The following is a 25,974-nucleotide window of genomic DNA, read 5'->3' on the forward strand; positions in this document are numbered from 1 at the left end:
GGGTATGAGAATTGAACGTAAAGCCACTCCGTACCTTGGAATCCTCCTTCCGAGGGACTTGATAAACTCTTTTTGAACTGAATTTTCCCCCAACCCTCTCCAAGATAAAAACAGACCTTACCTGATGGGCTTCCATGACCCTCTCATGGTTTGGCCGTATGGTATCTGTTAAAATGAGCATCCTTCTCTGTCTCCTCTACCCCTGTAACGCTCACCTGTAATCCGCGGGGACGTCACTCAGCCTGTTTTGACCTCTTACGACCTCGAACCCTTCCCTGGAGTCTACTTGACTGGAGACTGGGCCTGAAACACAGGATTGGTAGAGTTTAACTCCCTATTGTCTGTGGGCTTGAACCCCTTCTTCCTCGGGGTCCAACCCTTCCCTTTGATCCACAGCTCACCTTGTTTTCTTGGAAAGTGTGCTCTCCGTCCTGCTTTCAGCGCAGGGGCGCGTTGATTGATGCGGGCAAGTTGCTGCCTAGTTACTTCACTGAGTCCGACAGGTAAGTATAATGAGTCTTTTGAAAAGTTCTCTAACTTCGTTCCTTTCCTTCCTTAGATGATGGCCGGCGTCCGGGGATGGCGACGTGCTGCTGAGATGAGTAGCGCTGAAGGTGAGTGAGAGCGCAATGCGACCCTTTCATATTTGTATTGAACTGAGTTCTTTTTCTGTGTCTTTTAGGTGCCGTGACGTCTTCAGCGTAGATGCCGGTTATGAAGAAGAAATGTGGTGAGTAAGGGCTGTATGCGGCACGTCTAGATGTTTCCACGCTAACCTGGAGTGTCTTTTCCCTCTTGCAGATGGATGAGAAGTTCCAGAGACAGAGAGACAGAGTTCCCCCAGAGCGGCTGGGATTCAGGTAAGCGTTTGAAGCTCATACAGTCTTTAAAAATAAGCGAAGATTTGCTGAATGCTTTTTTCTGTTCTTTTCCCTTTTCCTCAGGAAGTGGCGTGCCGGGATGGGAATGACACTGCCGAAGAACAGAAGGAGCGATGAATGAGGGGCAGAGGCGCCGCAAGGTAAGGCTGTTCCTAACGGTGTTCTTGTTCTTGGAGGAGCTGAGCGCAGAAGAAAGATGCAGGCCTACTGGAGACCGATCCGAACACGGTGAGTGTCACGCTGCAGGTGCAGAAAACGCAAAGCATGTTTCTGAGCCTGGGCGTGGCTTAAATAGTCTCTGGGTATCCGAGGTGTCTCTGGGCTGAACCACACTCAAAAGACTAGACTGCACATGCAGTTCTGGGAACCAAAATATGTGGGGGCATCCATCTTGTCCCCATCAATGCACTACAAGTCCCAATGTTATCCTATGGGAGTGAGTGAGCCTGGTGCCATAAGCGCCAAGTCTGACTCCAAGTGGGTTTTTGGAGGGATGGAGAGACCCTTGAGGGCCATGTAGGTGATCGTGGCCTGGCTACAGCCTGACATCTTGGAGGGCTGGGGACATGAGGGGCAGGAATCATGACACCCCTTAACGTCACTTCCAATTATGATCCCAGATGTATAGTTCAGGACCATACACTCCCTAATCCAATGATTTATATGTAATGGCAAGAAACCGAGGGTTAAACGTGCAACCTTGACCCTCCCGAGGTCCCATAGGGGTTTCGGTCTCCCGGATTTCCGCCAGTATCACAAGGCAGCCCAGCTTAGGGTAATGCTGGAACACATGAGAGATGAGATGCGCACCTGCTGGACATACATTGAGGATATCTACACACCATAGGAAAGTCGGAGACCTTTTATGGTCCCCAAACAAAGACCTTCCCGACCATGTAAAAACGCAACCGACATTATCAGTTTTATGGGCCCTTTGGAAACGTAACAAAGAGAATTTGGCCCTTTTTTGCTTGGCCATCCCCTCTGTCCTCTATATGGGATCCCCCCTGGATCTAGGTAAACAAGTCTTGCGTGACACACAAAAGTGGTCGGACATAGGTCTCGAACGGGGCACCCAATTCTTCCATCAGAACATCTTCATCGATTATGATAAACTAGCAGGGGCTATGGGGGAAATCCTGATGTCAATCTTTGATTACCTTCGTGTTAAAGGCATCCTTAACAGCCCCCAATGGAACGAGGATCTCGCTCGCCCCCTTAAGCGCCTCGAGAAGGTAATTGTAGAATCCCCATTGAGGAAGGGATCTCTGTCTAGGATGTATGGGGTTTTGATCACGGCGCAGCTGCAAAGCAGACAGGGATTCAAGCAATTCTGGGAGGAAAAACCTGGGATGGTGTTAGAAGATTCGACCTGGGCTAAACTCTATGGCGTTCTCTTTTCGGGTACTTTGTATACCTCAGCTATAGAACATAACATCAAGGTTCTTCATGCATGGCACCTCTCCCCGGATAGGGTTGTCGAAAATGTTTTATGGAATATCCCCCTTCTGCCCAAGGGAGTGTGGCCAACAGGGAACTTGGTACCACCTGTGGTGGAGTGCCCATCTGTCAAGATGTATTGGTTTGAGTTCCTGAGTTGGATCAAGGACATAATGGGCATCTCCCTAGCTTTGCATCCCCTCAAGCTTTTCTTTGGTATCCCCTGAATCGGATTTGTGTGCCTTCCCTAAGGTGGTCCAGGGCATGTTGAGAGCTGGGAGACTCGCCCTAGCCCAAAAATTAACAAATAATTTAGTGCCATCCAAATCCGAGTGGCTAACTAAACTGTGGGTAATCTTTACATATGAGAAATTATCAGTGCTAGCCGACGACACAATGGAATCCTTTTTACTGAACTGGACAATAGTGCTTTTGCACGAGGACTGTGGTGCACTGAGACTTTGATCATTTCCCCTCCGTAAGCCCCCATTGCTTTGTTTGGCTCGAAATATGATCTCTGCCACCTGATCTTTTTGTATTCCTTGAACCCATTGTGTCAGACTAATTCCAATATATGATCCCTAATGTTTGTTCGCGTTTGCCCCCAACCTCTGGTTGAACTCAGTAGTCTACATGGGGGGGGGGGGGGGGGGCGGTGGGAGAGGGAGGGATTGGGTTACTGCAGATGTTCTTATTGTAGATTCTTTGCTTAGTATTGCAATCTGTAAATCTGTTTTATGTAAAATGTTTAATAAAAAACGAAATTGAAAAACAAAACGCACCGATTAGGCCTGCGTACGTTATGTTATTTTCCACCCCAGTCCCTCCCTTTGGAAAATGAGAAAAAAAACTGAGATCACAGCCCGATGGAGTGTTCTTGTACTACCTTATCATGGCGAGAGGCTTTATAAACCTAATCCCCTCCAATCCGCTCTGCTTGGCAGTGCTCCTGATAAGATTTGGAGGTGGGAGTATTTTACTACTATTTTGTAAAGTTGTTAGTAAACATTTTTTTAGGGAGTTAAGTGTAAGTCCAATTCCCAATGGGAGTATTTATTTTATAAGCATTTAAAAATGATTTAACTGGAAAACTTTAAATATTTCTTTGCACCTTGTTATTCATGCACATTAAAAGATACATTACTTCTTTCGATCAGGCAGACGTAACGGCAGTTTCTTCCAGTGGTACTACATGCAGTACTGGTCCAAACATATCCATGAAGCTGTGTTGGTGAAAGCTGCGGCACAAGGTTCTCTACATGTCTGTTTCCTATTTTCAATTGGGAGTATTTTTACTCCTGATTTTAATTGTTACGGGGGTATTTGCCTAGGTTTAGGGAGTAAAACTGGCCTATACACACCCTTATCGGTATGGCTGCTCCCTGGCATGCTCAAATTCCTTCTTCTTGGGATTCGCCCTTGACCTTGAAGGCCATACACTTTCGTCCTTTCAAACCTTTGCTGGATGTAACACTGGATTGGTTGTCTTTATACATTTTTGTTTTTGATACGCATCATGTCCGTTAGATCATAAGGTTAACTGAGTGCGCTGTGGTGTCTTCCAACGTTCTTAAATATCCTTCCGTAACGTCTTTCTCTGACCAATCCTACACAAGAAGTGTTCTTGGTTTCATTTAGAACCAAACGCAGGAGGCACCTCTCGTGTTCTTTGTATACTTGAGAAGGGGTGGTCTTATTTATGTGTTTTTAAAATGGCATGGTCTATTTAAAAACTAGATGATCTGTTTATATCACTTGGTAAAGGTGGATGGTTTGAGACCCCCAGTAGCTACTTTAAGGCGTTGGGCTAGATCAAACACAGTGAAAGCTTACAAGATGGAGAATGTCACGATGGTTCTGGAGAGGCCAGTGATGCTTAGAAGCCACTTCTATTCCTCTCTGTCAGTTCTTATTAAATCTCTCTTTCCACTCTAGAATACTCTATCAGCACAGTAAAACACAATTACCTCATCCATTCTTCATGTAGGAATTTATTGGAAAAAAACCACACCACAATTTACTGAAATGTTGTACCAGGTCATTTCTAGCTTATTGGCACTGGTGCAATTTCTGCTTTGAAACAATGTGCATGTGCATTACACATGGCAAACATTGCCATAGTGCAGATGCCTCGCAAAAGTATACCTGCATCTTTGCTAAGTGTCTGTATGTAATATGGCTCCAGATCAAAATGTAATCTTTCTCCTTAGAATGGACTTGATACATTTGATGCCTGTCATTGAGCAAATTTATCAACTCAACTCCGCTTTCCAACCTGCTCATCATGTCAACATTGTACAACTTGTTGACAAACCTTCTATGTGAAACCGTAAGAAAGCCTTTATTTCGGTCGTAGTAGATTACATCAAACTCTGCCTTTTTATCTTTTTGCTGCCACTTTAAGATTAAAAATAGGGAGGAGCTACGCCTTTGAGAACCTCACCTTTCACCTACTTACATAGAGACACCTGGCCTGTTCCGCCAGAGTTCACTAATCAGTCGATTCAGGCCTTAACCATTCAATGCACAGACTGTACCATAAATCACAATACATACTAAGTCTATAAATGTGTCTACATCTCAGACTTACAGCTACTGTCAAATTGTCATTTAGAATGTGACTAAATGCTCATGTGCTCATCTGCGCAAAAGGTGAGGGTTACAACTTTTCATGGCATCATTCTTGCCCACTACGATGTAAACTGACTTTTTGTGTTGCATATTTTACACTCCGACAAGTTACTGCCACACAGATTCCAAATTCTGGGTGTCAAAGCTAATTTGTTAAATTATGCAACCATAGCGGCTTGTCCATTAGAGTGGATTGGCAGTACCCTACCATCTTTCAGCAGTAACTGTAGAGGCAGCGGCCACAATTGACACACACCTAACATGTCCTGTCGCACTCATGGCATTTGCCTCCCTGTACTGCATATTTCTACCTATCACACATGGACAGGACTGTTTGACCCTAGCTGTGGGGCTCCACATGCCAGGCCCATATAGTAGCCGTGCAGCGCACGCACCAAGGCAAAGAAGAGGGACCATGCCCTGCTCTGGTATTTCATCACTAAATGCTGGGGTTAGAATATTGAACCTGCTGTGAGAGTGAGGGTGAAGGTTGGCACCCTGTGCTGGGCAACTCCTCTAGTTGGTTAGGGCTGGGATGGAAGTCACATGGCAGAATGTGGCACTAAGAGCCAAGTAGGGCAGTACTGTGGCAGGGAGAATGGCATGATGCACAGTTGATATTCCAGCCCTGTCTATAAAAGAAGTCCCCTAGACTAGTGTGTGCCATCATGGACTTGGAGAGCGAAACCATCACCGCCAATGGATATGCGCAGATAAGATTCTATCTGTGTTTGTGGGAGGTTGGCTTTCACATTTGTGTATATGTGTGCATACGTTTGTGTGTGGATGTAGGGTGGGGTGTGCAGGCACCTGACCACCGGAATGAGAGACACATAGGACAAAACTGAGACAAGGAAGAGTGGGTGGCATGGAACACAACTGTGGCAACAAGCACCAAGGAAATGGGTTTTATAGTCGCAGTGCTGGCACTTATTGTTGAGATGCGTTGCAGGAATTTCTTTGGGTACAACCTGCATAAAAGTGGAGCAGCGCTGGCATATAGTCTTTAAACTGCCTTTGTGATTTTCTTCCGACACAAACGTGAAAATGTGCTGCTCAATGCTCCTGTGCAGTGTTAGTGACTTGGCATCTGTTGGAGTATTTCATGTGTTTCCCCTCCAACCGATTGTATGTTAGATTGCTTTTACCCAGTTCATCCCTATTAATGTGTACTGGAACCCCTATAAATTCATTCTCTTTCCAGATAATTCAACTAATCCTTCTTCCTGTTCCCAAGCATTTCTGAGCCTACTGCCTCCACTAGCAGTCTTGTTACTGTTTCTGTTTTTTTTCCAAGTCTGCACCGTTTCCTCATTATGGTACGGAATAGTATTATCAAAGTAATGGAAGAACATTTCGGAAATTGGGATGGACTATGCAGACCAATATACATTGATATGATATTGCATTTATAACGCGTCTATACACAAATGTTTCAAGGCGCAGCAAGGAAGGGTAAACGAGGACAAAAACGTCCATCTTACTAGGCCCAGTGCCATTCAGGTAGCGCAAGTTCTACGATATCCAAAACGAATGCAACTGTCACTCTTTACAGTGGGTAAATGACAGTCGTTGATTGGAAATGGAAGGAACCCCCCCCAAACCCCTTAAAAGAAAGTTCATGATTTGTAATTGGCCAGCGGCAGAGTCTGGAAATTAAAGAACTTGTTTAGCATTGCTGGTCAATCTTGTCAAGAAGCCTTTAACAAACAAGAAGGGCCGCTGCATGACGCGCAGTTGATTTATTTATTGTTGCATGTTGATTAACTTTTTTCCCCAATTGAGGAAAATAATATTTTCACCAAGAAACAGGATGGGTGTTTGAGCTTCCCTTCTTATCTTGGGAGGAAGATGTGCAGGTCTCTCATAGGGTTCATTAAACTGCATCAAATCACCCCCCCCCCCCCACCAACTACACACTTGTGTGGCTCTTCCATTTTCAGTATGTCAAGGAGACTATATGTAGGACGATCTCAAATGTGTGTATGTTAGATAGCTTCTGTTTCCTTTGAAATTGAAATGTCCTGCTAATGTTCTACTGGTGTGTCCTAAACATGCAAACAATATTTACAGTATTTTATCCTGTTTTGTTAATGTTCACTTGATGTGACTGTGTTTTCGAGATGAGATGCTCTTATTTTGTTTTAATGCCTTATTTCTTATACTTTTACAGGAATTTGTAATGGATTACCGTGATCGTTGATGACTTCAGAAGTGCTAACAGTTTGGATGTATTGTACAGTCCAGTGAAAACAAAAGTATTCATTGTGCCAAACCCTTCTTGGAAACACATATATTCATGGAAAGAAATTCAGATTTCTCAAAATCCTATGCATCTGAAACGGGCACAGTTACATCTAATGACAGCACATGCACCCCCCTACAAAGCTTAGCATTCACCATTGAAACCGAGCCCCATCCATCAAATCGACAATGTGCAAATACTACACCACAGGATAAACACAGAATGATGACCTCCAAAGGTAATAAGCAAATGCAACAATCTATATAATTTGCATGGTTTAGCACACCCTTTTGATGTCATGCTGTTTGTTCACTATTCCCACATCCTCCTTCCGCCATGAAGCTGGATGACTACGAAAAAGTGCCTTTTTTAGATTTCTCACCTTTTTTGTTTGTAAACCCATGTGTATATTGCATCCCCCCGATCTCCCACACTGTTTCTCCCAATTCACTCCCAGTCCACTTTTCTCTACACTGAAAGTCGGACCTCTATGGCACTGCCCTAAGGCCACTTTTCTGTCGTCCTATATGCAGTATCTAAATTCCTGTTATTTGCCTTATGAGGTCAGCTACACCATGAAGCCCTCCCACCCGAGCTTTGGCCACATACATCCTTCACAGTGTTGAAAAGGTCCTTGAAGTCCTTGTATATCTGGAATCCCGAATCCCAACTCTCAAGGGGCATGTGTCAACTAGATTAACACCTGAAACTTTGTAAATACTGGGCCACCAGGGCTTTCAAAATCTACTAGCCCACTAGCATTGGCAAGTAGTTTTTATGAAGGGCGAGTACCATTTGCATGATACTCGACCTTACTGGCGAGTATGGGGATGTTAGAAACTTATTTTTCATTTACTGCAAACACACCTTGTTTGCAATAAATGGCAAATGCAAGTTTCACTGTGAATGCTTGACAGCATTGCACCAAATATGAAGTGTGCTTATGGCGACATGCACCCTTTTACAAAAAGCACTGGTAAATATTTTGTCACCAGTCACCTTGGGGCAAGTGCCTTACTCTTGGATTGAACATGTAAACTAAGGAACTCGCCCTGCAAGTCTAGTGGGAGTTTTAAGAATTTGCAAGGTCTGGCCACTGTTACTTGCATATTTTCGTTTTTATAAATTCCACTCAAGATGTCAACCCATTGCAATTTAGCAAGAGTGGAAAACTATGCTTAAGTAATGTTCTTCTAGCATTACAAATCAGTTTTTTTTTCTAATTTAGAAATACAAAATGACCCTTTTTTCCTCACTTGCACTTTTGCACAGTCTGTTAGACCACATACCGATGCACAGATATTGTGTGCTTTTACGCATTACATACTCAGCTGGCAATATCACCAGAGCGTCAGGCTCTGTGTATGTCCTCTTCAGACTTTTATCTTCCAAGATCTCTCTGTAACCCTGAAAAGAGGATGATGCTGCTGAATCTTTGGATTTGTACAGAAATCGGTTGGGACAAGACAAACAATTATAAGAGCTAACTTGACAGTTCCATGCTGAAATCTGAATAGACAGGATTTTTCATTTGGATGAATAGCCGTTTTCGCTGTCCGCATTCAACACCTGCATTTTACAAAAGCCCCTCTCTGCCAGACTAGAGTTTAACTAACCAAAGCACCACTTCCGAGACTGAAGAGATGCACACAAGTTGACGTATGAACTGTGTGAAATCGTTGTCTGCATTCAGATTCTTAAGGCATCGGGAATAATAACATACACTAATCATGATCTACAAACTTCACGAATATGGTTGGATTGTCTGCTTCCCGCATTATTTTTAAGTGCACATGATGATGTCGCGTGTAACTGCTGTGCACGTGGGAAAAGTGGATCAAAAGCACCAGAGGGAGGCATGATTGGCTGAATTACGCATCAGTGATCTTCATTACTGCATTTCTTTCTTCTTCCTCCCCGTTACTTTTAAGCTTGAGGTATGTCCACTACCTCTGATGGGTAAATCATGTGTCCTGTCACAAGACAAATAGAATGCCAGACTTTCTCCTTCCTTGTATGAGAGTTTATATAAAAGCATCTGGTGCCTGTCCACCTGTGCACAGCAGATCTCCATGAATAATCAAAGCCATAAAGCCCACTTCAGAAGGCAGGTGGTTTGTATGTAATGAAATGAGGAAAAAAGGGGTGGAGTAATGAATATTACCGGTGAGTAATCCAGGCACTGCCACCATTTCTGCTTCTCATCCCATTACATACATTCTTGAGGCTAACCCTAGCATCTTGAGCTCGCTTCAGTCAAGTAGTTAACAAAAACGCTAATGGCTAGCGAAAAAACGATTTTACGATCCCTTAGATCGAAAAACGAAATTCTTCAGATCGCCCACATTGCTCTGTAATGTGAATTGAAGGGGAGGCGACCCACGTGCCCCCCCCCTTCCCAAATGTTATTCAAATATGCACGCCAAGTACTAGCCCAGGGAGCTTCTGCACCTCTGGTAGAGTGTCGCTAAACCCCATCAGAAACTCTACCTGTACTACGCTGTAAACCAGAGTAATCCGGGCACAGATCCATTTACACAAGGTATACACTGAAGGGTTCTTGCCCTTACAGCCAGACCGAAATTTACAACGCAGCTGTTCAACTTCCTGAATGGGAAATGTCTTTCCTAATACATCTCCACAGCCCACGTTAAATTAAACATTTGAAAAATGAGCTCAGCAGAAGAGGAAGGATTTGGGGTAAAAGTAACACCAACTCCTGATTACAGTGAAATGCGGAGACTACCTTACGTAGAAACGCAGGGGCTCCATTCACTACCATACACTTGACAAAAATACTATAATAAGGACCAAATGCCATCCGAGGTCCTGGTTGCGATCATTGCTACCATGGGAAAAAAACCTTCAACCTCCGTTTCACCGAAAATTGAAAGGCTGAAATGGAGGCATTTGAAGAGTAAGATTCCAGGCAGGGACTACGGCCCTATGAGTAGTGTGACCAGGCTAGTACCCCTGGCATTGTCAAACAAGGTTAAAAACCTGTTACAAGTTAAGGTGGGACGATTAGGGAGAAATCTGGAGTGAGTCCCTAGCCTGGGCATGGTGGCAGTTGAGAGGACCCCAGTTCCCCACCCCCACCCTTTGTGCCAGCTTGTGCCTATACAGATCACTGTTATTTCAAGCCATGTTTGATTTTGTGTAGAAAGCCCCCCCTCAGATTGGTGCTTCTGCAAAGACCCTGAAGTAAGGGCTAATCCAGCAACTGGCCACAGAAATAGAACACCCTACCACCATTGATCAATGGCTAGATGCTGCAGAGAGGGAGAAGCCAAGTGAGAAATCGGGAAATCGCAGCAACCCTGGGGTCCACTTCAGCAGCACAGACAATTACAGACCACAACCACACGTGAGCATCTTGGAAGAGCAGCCGCAGAAAGATTGGCGAGTTCACGCTTGAAACACTAGACACCAGGGACATTAAAATTGTCATTTTGACCCTCCCCACCACTGTACTTGCTGGGGCCAAGAACTGAAGCCCCACGAACCAAACGTTGACATTTGCCTGCCTGTTCCACCATGGAAGTTCTGCAGTGCGTTAGTTCATGAGAAAATCAGAAGGGTTTAGCTCCCTACTCGTCACATTTCCTGCTTCTGTCACAAATGGGGAGGGGAAAGACAGGACAGGATTGACTAGGGACAGGGGCCAGATCCAAGGAGAGGGAGGAGGATAAAAGGAAACCACAGGAAGAGGGTGAGGTCAGAGTTGTAGGATGACAAAGAGACCATCATGAGGGAGGAAAGAGCGGCGAACTGTGGAAGGGAATTGTGGAGCAGGTAAGGTATTGGTTAGAGAGTGGAAGTGACACTTCAGTGTGAGTGGTAGTGTGGCGAGTGTGTAGAAAGATTAGTGTAAGGATTGGTTGTAAAGTGTATGGTATTGAATGAAAGGAGGATGTTTCAGTATTGTGGAGGTGGGAGTAATAGCAGGAGGGAGGAGTAGTAGAATGGAGGAGTGTAGAGGAGGGCATAGTTGTATGGAGAGAGGGGAAACCACATCAAAGGGTGGAGGTATGTTCTAGGAGGAGTGTGAACATAGAGGGGACCGATATCTGATGGGAGGAGTTGGGTGGGGCGTCCTCACTTCTTTTTCCCCAGAATCCTCCTCTCAGGTTGTGCTTTTGGATCCTGACCCTGGGGGTGTATATGCAAGGGAGGATCAGTTGGGTGGAGGTAACTTGGGGAGTTGGGAGAGGACGGCCTTAGGTGAGACATGGTATCCCCCATTCCCTTTGCAGAATAAACCCTATATCTCTCAAGCCTTTGTGAGCTTCTGTCAGTATTTTCCCTCTCTCCTGCCCCAAATGTCCCCCAGAAACACCACCTCAACACTGAGGCGAGGAGGACCAACACAGAGTGATGCACACTTCTTTTATTAAACCAAACTTCCCCAAACACACTTTTCATCCTGAGACAAAGAGGAGGAGTCCGGAGTCAATGCAGACTACATGTAACTTGTTTCAAGGTGAGCGGGCTAGCACCAATGATCCCAAACTGCAGCGCAGGATATTTAAGGAGCTTAATAGAGATCAGCTGGGTGGCAGGAGAGGAAGGTGGAGAAGGCAAAGCAACTTCCTTGAGCCGAGAGAGAGCGCTGTGGCACGAGAATCGCTGGAGAACCAAGACCGGCTACAGAGGGAGAACAGCGGAAGGTGAGGATGCTGAAATGCAGAGGTCTGGGGTGAACTGTGAGGAAGTGGCAGTCGCCAGCTGGAGGACTCGCGCTGGGAAGCCGAACCCGCTGACAGCATGTCGACTGTGGGAGCGAAGCCACGGAACGCTGTGCATTGCTACAGCGAGACACTGTTAAGATGGATTTCTGAACTCTGGCCTAGTTTCTTGGAACAGTGTAACCTTCTGGACAAGCCAGATCAATCAAGGTAGCATTGGCGGTGGTCAAGACTAGGTCTCGGGAGGGATGAGGGTGACTGAAAGACCTCAATGAGCACACAGAGTAAAGGACACTTAGAAATCATTCCCATTCAGGTGTGTAATATATATATATATATTAAAAATACAAGTACATTTATTCAAGGCCTTTGAGTTTCAACAGTAATACCTTTAAACCAATACAATCCTACGACAATACATATATACATATATACAATACAAAGGGGCCTAAAGGGTTAATAAGCACAGAATGGGTCCACAACCTAAAAGGGAAGGAAACCAGTAATGCAAATAGTCTTTAGGCAATTCTTCATGAAGTTAACCCTAATTGAGAGGCAGTCCAGTCCCTACTAAGATAGGAGCCTAGTGCTCAATGTACTTTCAAATGATGGTGCACGCGATACTGCAAAAGGGCGAAAACAGGATCTCTTGCAGGGGCTGTAGCAGCTCGGGAAGGTGGATGACACAATGAAAAATAAGTTTCCCACTATTCGTGGAGGGTCTCCCCAAAATGGCAGAACAGGTTCCAGGAGTTGGGAATGGTCCGATAGCTCAGGCTATCTGTGGAAAGGAGAGTGGCCCTCAGGGACACTTGTGCGTAAAAATGGATGGATGCACTAGGGGCCACCGGTAAGGGTTGCAAGTACTCACCGACCCCTGCTGCACTACGGACCAAACTTTGGCAGTCGAGTCCACTTCGGTTGCAGGTTCAAATGCGGCAGTTGTGCGGCTCTGCGGCTTTCAGCAGCGAAGTTACAGCGTTGATTCCCAAACAGGACAGTGGTGATTTCTCCACTCTTGGTGGATGGATCAGTCCAGTTTCACTGTAGCAGGCTGCAGGGCACAGCAGCAAGGCACCTGCGTTTGTCACCACGGCTGGACGACACAGTAACCGTGTGTACTCCAGTTCGGGCTCTCTCTTTATTCCGGACCTGGGAATGCCAAGTGTACCCCACTGAGAGAGAGTGCCGTAAACAAAGAGCTTGTGATGTACCAAGTTTCAAGGGTCTCCTCGAAATGGTGGCGCTGTCAGAGCAAAGGTTCTGCGCAAGCCAGTCAGCCCACTGGTTGGCCCAGGGACACTTCCAAGAAGGCTTTTGTGCAGGGTTTGATGAAGGTGCAGAGAATAGTTAGTCCCACTAGTCTAATGGGTCGAAGTGTCTTCGCAGACCTTCTAGTTGGATCAGATGCAGAGGGGTCCAGCGGGATGACAGCGGGATCAGGGTGCCAAACCTTCCAGCGGGTCACCAGTGGTTCCTGAACTCGGCTTCTTAGTTTCAGGATACTTGTATCCTATCCTAGGTTCAGTGAGAACTCAAGAGATGGACCTGGTATTGGTGTTTGGGGCCTTCTCTTATCCAGAATCTCCTTTGCGCCAAAACAAAGAGGACCCAGTGAGACATCTGCTCTCATACAGGCACACCAGAGGTGGACCAATCTCGGGCCATGGTGGTCCCAGTCATTCACAGCACACCATAATCCCTGGCACCCAGGATGTTTATTGGAACTAGACAGTTCAACCCACATCCTGGAAGCGCACACAAGGCATGCAGAAACCCGTGAAAGCTTGGCGTTATGTGGGAGAATGCTTGTCCAAATAAGGACTGACCTGGGTCTGCTCGACCTGGGGAAGGCAAAGGAGCAAGATGGCCAAAGGACAGGACAAAGAACCTTGTGGCGTGGCCATTTTGGAGCCAGGCCACCTTCCTATGCCAAATGCTGTAAATACGGTTTGCATGGCAAGAAAGGGTTAAAAATACATTAAAAGATAAACTGCCACCAGCCCTGTCCAGGGCAAATTCGCACTTCTAAAACAAATCCTTTGAGGGAGTCTAGTACCTTTTGGAAATGAAAGGAAGACCCAAGCGCACTGTATTGTAAGGTACATTGTGCACTTGCAACATGTTGCAACATTGAAAAGGGCTAAGGGAAACAAAGTCTCCCAGTGCTGATTGCCTTTAAGGGCAAGTCAGTTTCCCCATAAAAACGTGAGCGAAAAGCCCAGTGGCGTGCAGCTGAAGGCTGTGCTTCACTGGCAAAGTCAGACTTAAACAGCAGCAAAAAGTTGGGGTTTACACAACTGGAAGGAAAATTACTCATAAATGGAAATCTTTCCTAACAGACGCTCAGAGGGAAAGCAAGACTGTAGCTGCCGTGCACCTCGCCGGAGTGCCGTGAAAGACATCCAGTTAGTCCGCCAGAGAAAAGGGGATCTGGATACGGCAAGAGGGCTGTTTTGTCCATATGCGGAAGGTATACATGAAACATTTGAACGGGGAACGTAAGCAAGACAATTTTGTATGCCGAAACAAGTCCTTTGAATACTGAAGGACACAAAAAAGCACTTTTGAATGCCACTAAGAGCAAAAGCAAGTTGTGAGCACTCGTGGGTGGCGTGAAAGAATGGTGGTACATGTGGCAGACACCACAGAATGTGTTTTAGACCCAAACCGGGGCAACAGTCAAGAGAATACCAAGAAGGGTATGAGATGTGAAACCAAGTATTGGGCAAAGCTAAAAGTTCAAGGAACTGCAGGTTGAGAGGAAACCTGTGTTGGCAAGAGCCAGAGGAATACAGTACAAGGGTAGCAAAGTGCACGGTGACCCCCGCAAGCCACCAAACAGTTTTGGAAGAGTGTGACACTGATGAAAGGACCAAGCTTGACTGTCAAAGGAAGGCAGTGGCCAATTATTGGTGGAAAGCAGTCGAAGGGGCATCAGTTGCATGACAGGTAGGGTGGACCATGTGGTTTAACAACTGCGCCTAGACCGAGTGCCCATCTGTATGAAGAAGCTAAGAAAAGTATTCATGAAGAAATTTGTGCTTTGTAACAGCCGCTTATGTGATTTGAACATTACCAAACTATCTGTGTAAGCCAGTGAAAAGTACTGATGTCAAAAGAGCTGGAAAGTGTCCCAAGGAATTGTGTTGTTTTGGTGGAAGCTGGAAGATTTGAACTCTTGGGGAAGGGAACCCCTGTGTTGTATGAACTACTTTTAACTTGGGGAAGGGGACTCTGATTACAAGCCATGAACTGGAAGCAGCTCGAACTTTATTTTGAACACTATTCATTTGGATGCTGACATCCCTATTGTGAAAACCACAGGGTGTTTCATGACCTAGTCCCCTGGGATCCCATACTCTGGTTGCCAGGGAAAGGCCATCACTTTTGGATCCCGACCCTGGGGGTGGACAAACGAGGGAGGATCACTTGGGTAGGGGGTCCTCAGGGAGTGGGGGAGAAGCACCGGATGGTGAGACATGCTATCCCCCTTTTTCCACAACCAATCTATCCCCTATCCCTGCTTATTTTATGGGAAACTACAACTGCGATAATTCCTCCCTACTGTATCTTAACAGCACAGCACCGATGAAGAGGAGGACTGAGACAAGAAAGATCACCTCCTCTGACTTTATATTTATTTATTATATTTGTTATACGCCCAGATCCAGAGGTATCACAGCGTAGGTTGCAGAAAGATTAATTATCTGGTTACAGTGTAGAAGGTTACTTTACAGAATATTATAATATATACATTTATTTAGGACTCTGGTACAGAGCATGGGTGAGATCATATGAGTACGTAGTGATATGTGAGGTGGGGCTGCAAGGACAGGCGGGTGATTAAATGTATTGAAAAGCCATGTTTTGATTGCTTTCTTAAAGCGCTGATGGGATGGTTCGTTTCTCGTGAGAGTGGGGAGGGAGTTCCAGATTTTGGGTGCTGCTGCTGGAAAACTACTCTTACACCCGCACCCGGGAACTCTTGAAGCGAGGAACACATAGTTGGGTACTGGAGTTGGATCTTAATGTTGTAGTTGCTTTGTTTTGGGAGATGGCATTATTGAGATAGGTGGGAGCTTTCTTGATGATGCATTTGTGGGTGACAGTGATTATGGCTTTGATTGGAAGCCAGTGTATTTCCCTCCTAGTATTGGAGATGTGGTCAGATCTTTTTATACCCAAAGCTGCTTGCAGGGCTTTGTTTTGCAAAAGTTGGAGTTTGGCCAGATTTGAATTCCAGGTGCCTAGCAGAAGAATGTTACAATAATCTAGTTTTGACAATATGAGTGCACGCGCAAGTGTGAGACAGTTTTGGGAGGTCCGAAATTGGCAGCTAAGAGCAATAAGTTTAGTTGTGTACGAGATGGAGGAAGACGGAGCATTAATGTGTTTTGGTCATTGTTAGATTGGCGTCCAGGTACACACCCAGCGTTTTTGTCCTGCTTAAGTACTGGTATGAGTGTTCAGTCAGTGGTGATGGAAGCGTAGTGCCAACAATGAGGATCTCTGTGTTTTCATCATTAAGACACAGACTGTTTGTAGCCATTCAGTTTTGGATTATGGCAAATATCTGGTTGAGGGTGATTGAATCTAACTCATGGTTTCCCACAATGGGGATGAGGATCTGAGTGTCATCCGCGAAATTCGTGTAGATTACACCCAAGCATGAAGGACAGCAAATAGTTATTTTGTGTAGGCATTATAGAGGGTAGGAGAAAGGCATGAGTCTTGTGGTACCCCTATAGGTACTGGTATTGTGTCAGCAGCTTCTTTGCCTATGGATACTCTTGAGGTGCATTCTGCCAGAAATGATTTGACCCAAAGGGTGGCTTCATTGGAGAATTGGAAGTTTTCAGATGGCGTGTTGAACAGTTTGTCATGGTCCACAAAGTCAAAAGCAGCAGAGATATCTACTACAAGTAGTATGCACATATTACCAGCATCTCTTATGGTGTACATCTGGATTTTAAGGTCCAGTGAGGCCGTTTCTGTGCTGTGATTTGGCCGGAACCCAGATTGTCTGGTTCCTAGTAAATTGTTACATTCCAGATGGTCTTGGATTTGAGAGTAAGCTATTTTATCAATTATTTTTAGCAGAAAGGGAACTATAGTTATGGGGCGATAGTTAGTGGGTATGGCAGGTTCCAGGGAGGGTTTTTTGAGAAGTGGAGCTACCCATGCTTCCTTGATACTGGCAGGGCCAAAGTTGGTGGAGAAGGAGGCATTGATGAATTTCGTGATGGTGGGTGAGCAGAGTTTTACTAGGTGTGCAGGGAAGCAGTCTCCTTTACAGTTCGACGGTTTTAGCATGGAGATTGTGTTCACGACCTGGTCTTGGGTGACCGTTGCAAATTTGAAATGCGTGGCTGTGATTTCACAGCCTCTGCCAGGGCTGGTGACAGTGCGCTTTTGTTGGCAAGTAGATTTCTTTTGGCCAGAATTTTGTCTTGGAGTGTGAGCATTTTGGAGGCTAGCGCATTCTGAATGGTGGTACACCACACTTCTTTTCCCCATCGTTTTTCCTGCAGCACAAGGCCATTACCGACGCCTAGAAGGGGTGGTAGATGGGATGGGGTCCTCCAATTCTCTAAGTGTGGAGAAGAGCTCTTTGCCGTTGGAGGCAGCATTGTTAATGCGTGTGTTGAGGGCATTGGCTTTGTGAGTGATGATGGCTGATTTGTAGATTTTGTTTGCTTCCAGAAAGGAAGAGGCCTATTCGGGGGATTGGGTCTTTTTGTGTAAGTGTTGCAGTGCTCTTTTGTTGCATCGAAGAGTCACTCGTTCCTCGTGAAACCAGAAATTGGAGCGCTTGGCTGATCGGGGAGTTTTAGTTGTAAGTGGTGCTAGTGCGTTTATAGTAGTCTTGAGGCAGTTGTGATAGATATGACTTGACTAATGGGTGAAGTTCATTTCGAGGAGGGCCTTGTGGCTTTGTGGTCCAGTTTGTCGTTGAAGCCTAAGGTGATGTCCCCTAAGATGATGAATTTGGTATTGGGTTTGAGGTAGGGTGTGATGAGGAGTGGGATACAGATTCCGGATGGTTTGCATTGTTAGGAGCTCTATAGATGATTAGAACATTCGTTGTTGTTTTGGGATCTGTAGTTAGTTTGAGAAGGAGCAATCCTTAGCCATCTATGGTGTCTAGAGGCCATGGTCTGAGCTGAAGGCTGGATTTGGCCATGATAGCTACCCCACCTCCCATAGAGTTAAAGTCAGCCCTAAGTATACTGAAGTCTGGGGGGGGGGTGTCAAGTGCTAATAGTGGGCCAGATGCTTTGTATATCCAGGTTTCAGACACCACTAGGAAGTCTATTTATTGGTGTAAAATGAGGTCCTGTGTTTATTTTTGTGGGCTGCTAATGATCGTATGTTGAGGAGAGCACATTGAATTTTGCTGAGGCCACTGGCTGGGGGAAAGAGGGTGCTGTGGCATGAGTGGTCAGTATGATATGATTGTATTGTGTTCTTGCTGTGCCATGTTGCGGTGTGGTCACAACAGGCGGTCTGGTTTTTTGTATGTGTGTTGGGGACGGGCCTCTGCCCATATGTGTGATAAGGCTGTCTATTGGTGTGATTATGGAGATGGCAAGCACTGGTTCGAGAGGCGAGTTTTGCATTGGCCCTGTCCCTCTAATGAGGCCAGGCAGAGTCGGGCACATAGCTTTACCAAGGTAAAGCTGCCACTTATTAACACTCCCTGTGAAGATAGAGGTGGCGCACTCAAGCAAACTTGGACTGTGGCTGGGTACGTGAAGGAACAGCTCTTCTGAGGCTGATGCGAACCAGGCTGTGGAAGCTGGAAGGCCAACGGGCTGATCGGCACTTGAGAGGATCAAGAGAAAGCCAGCCAAGGTTTCCAAGCTTTCAGGAAGCAGTGAATGTTCGAAGAGCAAAGCCGAGTGAGTGGAGGAAAGAAACGTTCAAGTTGCCAGAAGGCGACCCGCGACCCCCCCAGATCAATGGCAGACTTGGGGAGGAGCAGAGGAGAGGTCGGTAACGGCCTTGTGTAGCAGGAAAAAAGAAGAAAAAAATCCCATAATATTACCGCTGAGTTATCGAAGGGAACAAAAGTCAGGTTGTTGATAAAGGGAAAGTGACTGTAATTTGAAGGTTGCACGTGTGCTGATAAAACGCGAATGAAGAGAACCATTAATGAAAGGAAAGGAAACAAAGTAACCTGCAAGCCAAAGTTGCACATTTGAAAGTCTCTTTGAAATGTTATGAGTTTTGAAAGATATTGCAGCCGAGATCAAAGGAGAGAAAGTAACTGGGACAAAGAAAGAATACACCAAGAGGGCAAAGTATAAGAACTTTGGAAAAGGCCAAGAAGGCCAGTTAAAGATAATAAGAACTACAAGTACCAAGAGGCATTGGTGCTGCAAGTGAAAATTGTGAATATTAAGGATTGTTGTAAGAGAGGTCGAAGTGGTCATGCAGAGGTTTATGAGAATTCCTTGCAGTTTTGAAAGTCTTCGACAGTGAAGGATACTTTAGATGAAATGTGGGGAAGGGAATCCCCATAAAGGAGAAGCCTTAAGGAATCCTTAAGGAAGTGATTGAGCTACTAGAAGTTGGAAGCCGAAAGTTGAACTGTTGAATTTTACCAGCGAGCCAAAGTGTGCGAAACTGATAGAATTGTGCTACTCACCTATGCTTTGTTTTTTAAGAGACTGTAGGCCCCGTGGGGTTGAACCTGGGGAAGGGAGTTAATTCTGAGGCCATTCTGACATTTGTTTTTGGAGACGCTCTTTTTCTTTTATATTCCCTTAACACATATTGTCATTTTGAGAAGTAGGGCAAGATAAGGTTTTAAAGAAAAATAAACATTTTCTTAGCATAGGTCTTTTTATTTTGACCAGACTGATGTGGACTATTTTGTTTTATTAATGGTTGGAATTGCTCCCATTCTAGAGATAGGGCAAGATGGGCAGTTTCGAAAGCCCTTTGAGTAAACTAGAGGTTTTTCAAACTAGCATCCATTGCATCAGTGTCTGCTTTTGATACCATGGCTTCTTCACACTACACTTTTTTTAAAATTAGTTATGAGGGCAAGTATAGGTTTTGGGCACAGACATTTTAGTTGGGCTTCCTGACACAAACTATCTTTGATTTTCTTTAGGTAGGGAAATCCCACCTTAGAATAGGGCAAGGTAGACATTACTCCTTCCTGCCTTTTAAAGTTAATAAAAGATGTGTTAACGAACATGAACCTGTTGTTTGTGTCTTACTCATGATGCCTTCACAAAGGTGTAAGAGTGAGCTTGTTACACAAGGCCTGAATCAACCAGCGTATTTGCAAGGAACAATCCGTACTCTCATTAGAAAACGTACCTTTTTGGATAGTGTAGGGAGAGTAGAGTTAGGAAGTCCCACAGGGAGTCTAGTGAGAAAAGGCATTTAGGTTATCACCACTAGATGATATAACTAGATAGTGGTGTCAACTGTCTAAGATGGTGGTACTCTACAAGATGTGAGGAAGAGAAGGACGGCCATAGGCCCCACAAAATCTTTAGTGAAAACCCTTGTACTGCCTCTAATACTGGTAATGATTTTTGAGCGATCTCCGACCGGCATTTCACCAGTGACCAAAGGTTCAAAAAAGAAAACTTGTAGTGCATCTAGATCCATTAAATACAATTAATTAATGAACAGGCTGCTTATTTTGCATTGTATATTCATATGAAGCAGCCTGGTGCTAAAACCAAGTGGCTGATGTGCCTAGGCATCTATATATGCTACTTTGTGGCGAGAAGCGTTCCACTGGATTTAACGTTTCTACGTACAACTGACTGGATCATATGAAATGGTGGTAGAGCCGTGGCACCTTTATTCACAAGAGTCCTGTTGTACCCCAGCCATTCAGACTTTTCAGAAATAGTGACCTGTTTGCAAATAACTATTTTCTCTTAATGCTGCATGCCTCTACTTCGTAGGCCAATATTAAGTCACCAACTTGACCATTAGACTAGAGGTCTAATTGAGAATCCCCCACACAATGTGCAAATCAATTTTCCTCCAGCATTAAAATGTCCTTATATGCCACAATTGGGGGCCCTTTAAACTGGCTAAATGCCAATCTATGAATATAAGACATAAACTCAAATATATTCGATCTCCTTTCCTTTACTTCATTGACCTACACATAACGCACTTTCGAAGGGATTGTGTCCTCCGACGTATTCCTCATCTTAGATATATCCTTCCAGCTCTGCTGGCCTCGGAAAATGTTTTCTCTAGAGGGTGCTGCGCGTCGACGTCCCTCGAGTCGATGACCCTCGGCAGCCGCCGTATCGACGCTCGACGTCATCCTGCCTATAAAGGCCGCGCGCAGCGTCCGTTGTTCAGTTCCGTTTTTCCGCGATACTCGGTGCCTCGGAATACCGTTGCTCAGTTCTTAGTACTATTTACCTCAAATTATTCGATACCGTACTCGATGGCTTCCTCGTCGGAACCGACAACTCCTCGATCCGGCTTCAAAAAATGTCGAGATTGTGGGAAAAAGATGTCGTTGACTGATCCTCACAGAAATTGTCTGTGGTGCTTGGGAGCCGAACACCATTGTTCGGAGTGCGAGGACTGTATGTCCATGACAGCTAAGGCCCTGAAGGAGCGTAGGGGGAAGCTGGAGAAAGGTAAGACTTTTAAAGCTTCTTCCTCTTCGACGAAGTCGAGACATTCGTCTCCTCGTCACCATTCACGCTCCAGGTCTCGGAGTGGATCTCATCACTCCTCGAGATCGAAACACTCGAAGAGGAGACGTCGAAGATCCCCTTCTCCGTCTTCCTCTTCCTCTGTTTCTCCAAAAAGAATCCCTTGCCCCACGAAACATAGTTCCCGGGCTGAATGGGAGGAATTCAGAAAAAATATGATGAGCGTCTTCGAGAAAGCGGCCTCGACCCCCTCGAAGACTGCCGAGAGCGATGCTCTGGTCGAAAGACCCGAAGGTCAAAAACGCAGCGAGTCGCAGTACCCGGCGAAAGAAACCTCTCGAGTGCGTCTCGAACCCTCGAGTAGGACTATGACCTCCAAACCTTCCTCGAAGGTTCTGTCGACGCCGTCGACGAAGGTTCCGTCGAGGTCTTCGCCGTCGTCGAAGGGACCTTCGACACACAGGTCTGTCGACTCGACGCCGGCCTCGACACCAGCGTCGACGCCGAGAAAAGTCACGGTGACCACACATCCAGTGACGATTCCCAGGCCCTCGACGTCGATGGCGTCGATATTGTCGAGTAAAATTCCAATTCTGTCGAGGTCCTCGAGGCCTCCACCTCTGTTTTCGACGCCACGCTCGAAGCCTTCGACGTCGACGACATCGACGTTTTCGAGGCCAATAATGACAAGTTCAGCACCCTCTGCCTTGGAAATGGGATTTACTCCCTTTATTAGTTCAGAACAATTGAGAACTATATCCTCAATTTTAGAAGAGGGTGATTTGTCCGAACAAGACACATTTGAGTTACAGGGACCTGTAACCCCAGTTAGAGAGGAATTTTCCTCTGAAGAGCGCAGATTAAAGGATCTTCATGATTCTTTACATGAAGCAAGTGGGTTAGACACTTCCCCTGAGGTGGATTTTGCTAAGCCAGACCCAGGGGAGCATGCTGAAACCCCCTACAGAGCCTTAATGGCCAGGATTACAGAGTTCATGGGGTGGTCTACACCTTCACAATCTTTTCAGCAAGATGACCTCACGGATATTCTTGACAAAGGCCCACAAGAGGATCCAGTGGTGCCCTTTCATAAAGCTCTTCAGAGAAAGATCATGTCAAACTGGGAAACCCCAGATGTAATACCAGCAGTTAATAAAAAACTGTCTGCAAAGTACAGGGTATCTTCCACAGACCCAGAGTTCTTGTCTAAACATCCATCCCCAGAAAGTCTGGTGGTACAAGCAGCATCCTCTACCGACGTCAAGACAGCTTATCCTACTGTCCCACAGGACAGGGACGATAAAAAATATGATGCTATGGCAAAGAAAGTGTTTTCAGCATGTAGCATGGCGTTAAAGTCTGTTAATGCTACTTGCACCCTTGCTAGGTTCAGCCATACACTTTGGGAGTGTGCTTCTACAGCGGCTGACTGCATCCCGGAGGGAGAAGAAAGGGATGCGTTCCTGAACATTATACAGGACGGTAAAGACGCTATGTGCGAATCCCTCCAGACGGGCATTGATTCGGCTGACAGTATCAGCAGAGCAATGGCGGCAAGTACATCAACCAGGCGGTTCGCTTGGTTGAGAAAGTCGGGTTTTGCCCCAGATGTGCAAGCCAGGCTCTTGAACATGCCATTTGATGGCTCTTCTTTGTTCGGGAAAAAGGCGGATGACAGTTTAGAGAAACTGCAAACTTCAAAAGCAGCAGCAAAATCCCTAGGAGCTGCAATCCGTCAGACTCCTTTTCGTCCCACAGGAACCTCTGCGAGGGGCAAGTCCTTTCGCTTCTACTCCTCATTCGGAAGAGGTAGAGGACGACCGGCTCAAAGGGGTCAAAGAAGAACTACCCGAGGTGGACGGGGTAGATATTCTAAAGCCGCAGCAACAGCAGGTGCCTCTTTACCATCGGCATCTGCATCAGCCGCCCCAAAACCACTCTGAGGACTTCCCTCACAGGACACCTGTAGGAGGCAGGTTGACTCAACATCTGGCGGAATGGCAGGCTATCACGTCAGATGCTTGGGCATTGGAAACAGTTGCCCAAGGTTACTGCCTACCTTTCCTACGTATACCTCAGAGTCATCCACCGGGGATCAGCTCTCAGAAAGCTCCAGATCCGCTCCTCTTGCAGGAAATTATAGACCTGCTAGAGAAAGGTGCCATAGAACCGGTACCTGTAGCGGAGAGGAACAAGGGCTGGTACTCCCCTTACCTTCTCATTCCAAAGAAAGACGGAGGACTGAGACCCATCTTGGACTTGCGAGAATTGAACAAATTCCTCAGGAAAGACAAATTCAAGATGGTCACTCTTTCTCAGATCCTCCAGGCCCTTCAGTTTCAGGACTGGTTGGTATCTCTGGACCTTCAGGACGCTTTATTTCCATGTGCCTATCCATCTCAAACACAGGAAATACCTGAGGTTCGCAATTGGCAACTCTCACTATCAATTTCGAGTACTGCCTTTTGGGCTGACCTCCGCCCCGAGGGTCTTCACCAAGTTAATGTCGGTAGTAGCTGCAAGTCTAAGGAGGGAAGGGATTCACGTCTACCCCTACCTGGACGATTGGCTGATCAGGGCTGTTTCTCCGGAGCAAGCTCAGATCCAGCTAAATCACGTGTGCTACTCCCTTCACAAGCTGGGCTTCTCCCTCAATTTAAAGAAGTCTCAAATGATACCATCGCAGAGACTCCAGTTCATAGGAGCGATCCTGGATACTTCCCTGGGAAAAGCCTCGCCACCAGAGGTGAGGGCTCAAGATATTCTACAGATGGTTACCAAGTTCCAACATGCCCAACGTCTCCCAGCTTTCGACTTTTTGAGGTTGCTAGGCCTCATGGCATCCTGCATTTTCCTTGTGCCAGAGGCTCACCTGAGAATGAGATCCCTCCAGTGGGCACTGAGGACTCAGTGGTCACAATTCTCAGGGAGAATGACAGATCTTCTTCAGGTTCCCGGCAGGGTGGCTCGAGACCTTCAGTGGTGGGCCTGTCAGGAGAACATTCTGAAAGGAGAACAGTTTTGGCAACCCTGGCCGGAGATAACAGTAGTCACGGATGCCTCACTCACGGGGTGGGGAGCCCACGCCAACGACTTGACCATCAGCGGTCGTTGGTCTCCATCGGAGTCCAGACTACACATCAACCTGTTAGAGCTGAGAGCCATCAAACTTGCGTTGAAGGCTTTCCTGCCAGTTGTACAAGGGAAGAACGTCCTGATAATGACGGACAACACAGTGGCCATGCATTACCTCAACAAAAGAGGAGGCGTAGGATCACTACCCCTGTGCAGAGAGGCGATGCAGCTCTGGTTTTGGGCAATCCAAGAAGGAATCTCTCTATCGGCAGTTCACCTAGCCGGAGAGAAGAACTTGACAGCGGACGCTCTGAGCAGGCAGAGCACAGTCTCCCACGAGTGGGAGCTAGCTCAGGAAGTCCTTCAAGAGATCTTCGCCCTTTGGGGAACCCCTCAGGTAGTTCTGTTCGCCACCAGCCTAAACAGGAAATGCGACCTGTTCTGCTCAAGGGAATTTCCTCCGAGAGGAGCTCTGGGAGATGCGTTCATAGTGGACTGGGAGTTTCCGCTTCTGTACGCGTTCCCACCGGTCCCTGTCATTCCTCAAATGATCAGGAGGTTGAGAAGATTCCGGCGAACCATGATCCTAATTGCCCCGGATTGGGCCAGGAGAACGTGGTACCCGGACCTTCTAGACTTGTCCATCTGCCCTCCAATTCGACTTCCTCTCAGAGAGAACCTACTCTCACAGAAGGGAGGTCAGGTTCTCCATCCAGACATCAAAACCCTCAACCTTCACGCTTGGCTTCTGAACGGCTGAGGTACAAGGATTGGGACCTCCCTGATGATGTTATGGAGGTGTTGCTTTCGGCAAGGAGGCCAGCAACAAAGTCTGTATACCGCTGCCGTTGGAACAGATTTTGCAGCTGGTGTAGAGAACAGAATATCGACCCATTTTCATGTGGTACACCAATGGTTTTGTCCTTCCTACTATATTTGGCAAATTCAGGCCTTCAAGTTGGCACCATTAAGGGCTATCTCGCAGCGCTATCTATCTTTAAGTGTACTGCGGAGGAACCATCCTATTTCAAATTACCCTTGGTAATACAGTTTCTAAAGGGGTTAACCAATGTTTATCCCCCAAGACCATTCCAAGTTCCCATTTGGGATTTAAACTTAGTATTAACTTTCCTGATGGGTACACCTTTCGAACCTCTCCATTCTTGTTCGTTAAGATTCCTTACCCTTAAGACTGTCTTATTAATAGCACTTACATCTGCTAGAAGGGTGAGCGAATTACAAGCTCTTTCTTGTAAACCCCCTCATACAATCTTTCACAAAGACAAAGTTGTCCTGCAAGTGAAGCCTAATTTCCTCCCAAAGGTAGTCTCTGAATTCCATATCTCTCAGAAGATTAC

General features: G+C 46.1%; 1 protein-coding gene across 1 annotated transcript in view; it reads left to right on the top strand.

The window, feature by feature from the left end:
- Positions 1-25,974, top strand: part of LOC138503732 (forkhead box protein M1-like) — a 512,443-nt gene that overhangs the window by 39,760 nt on the left and 446,709 nt on the right. The window contains exon 2 of the mRNA XM_069623691.1: positions 7,126-7,435. Within this exon, the coding sequence (XP_069479792.1) occupies positions 7,252-7,435 (184 nt within the window). The 5' untranslated portion in view covers positions 7,126-7,251. The remainder of the gene's footprint in view (positions 1-7,125; positions 7,436-25,974) is intronic.

This window comes from Ambystoma mexicanum, chromosome 11 (assembly GCF_040938575.1).
Source record: "Ambystoma mexicanum isolate Mex_15411 chromosome 11, UKY_AmexF1_1, whole genome shotgun sequence".
Classification (NCBI taxonomy): domain Eukaryota; kingdom Metazoa; phylum Chordata; class Amphibia; order Caudata; family Ambystomatidae; genus Ambystoma; species Ambystoma mexicanum.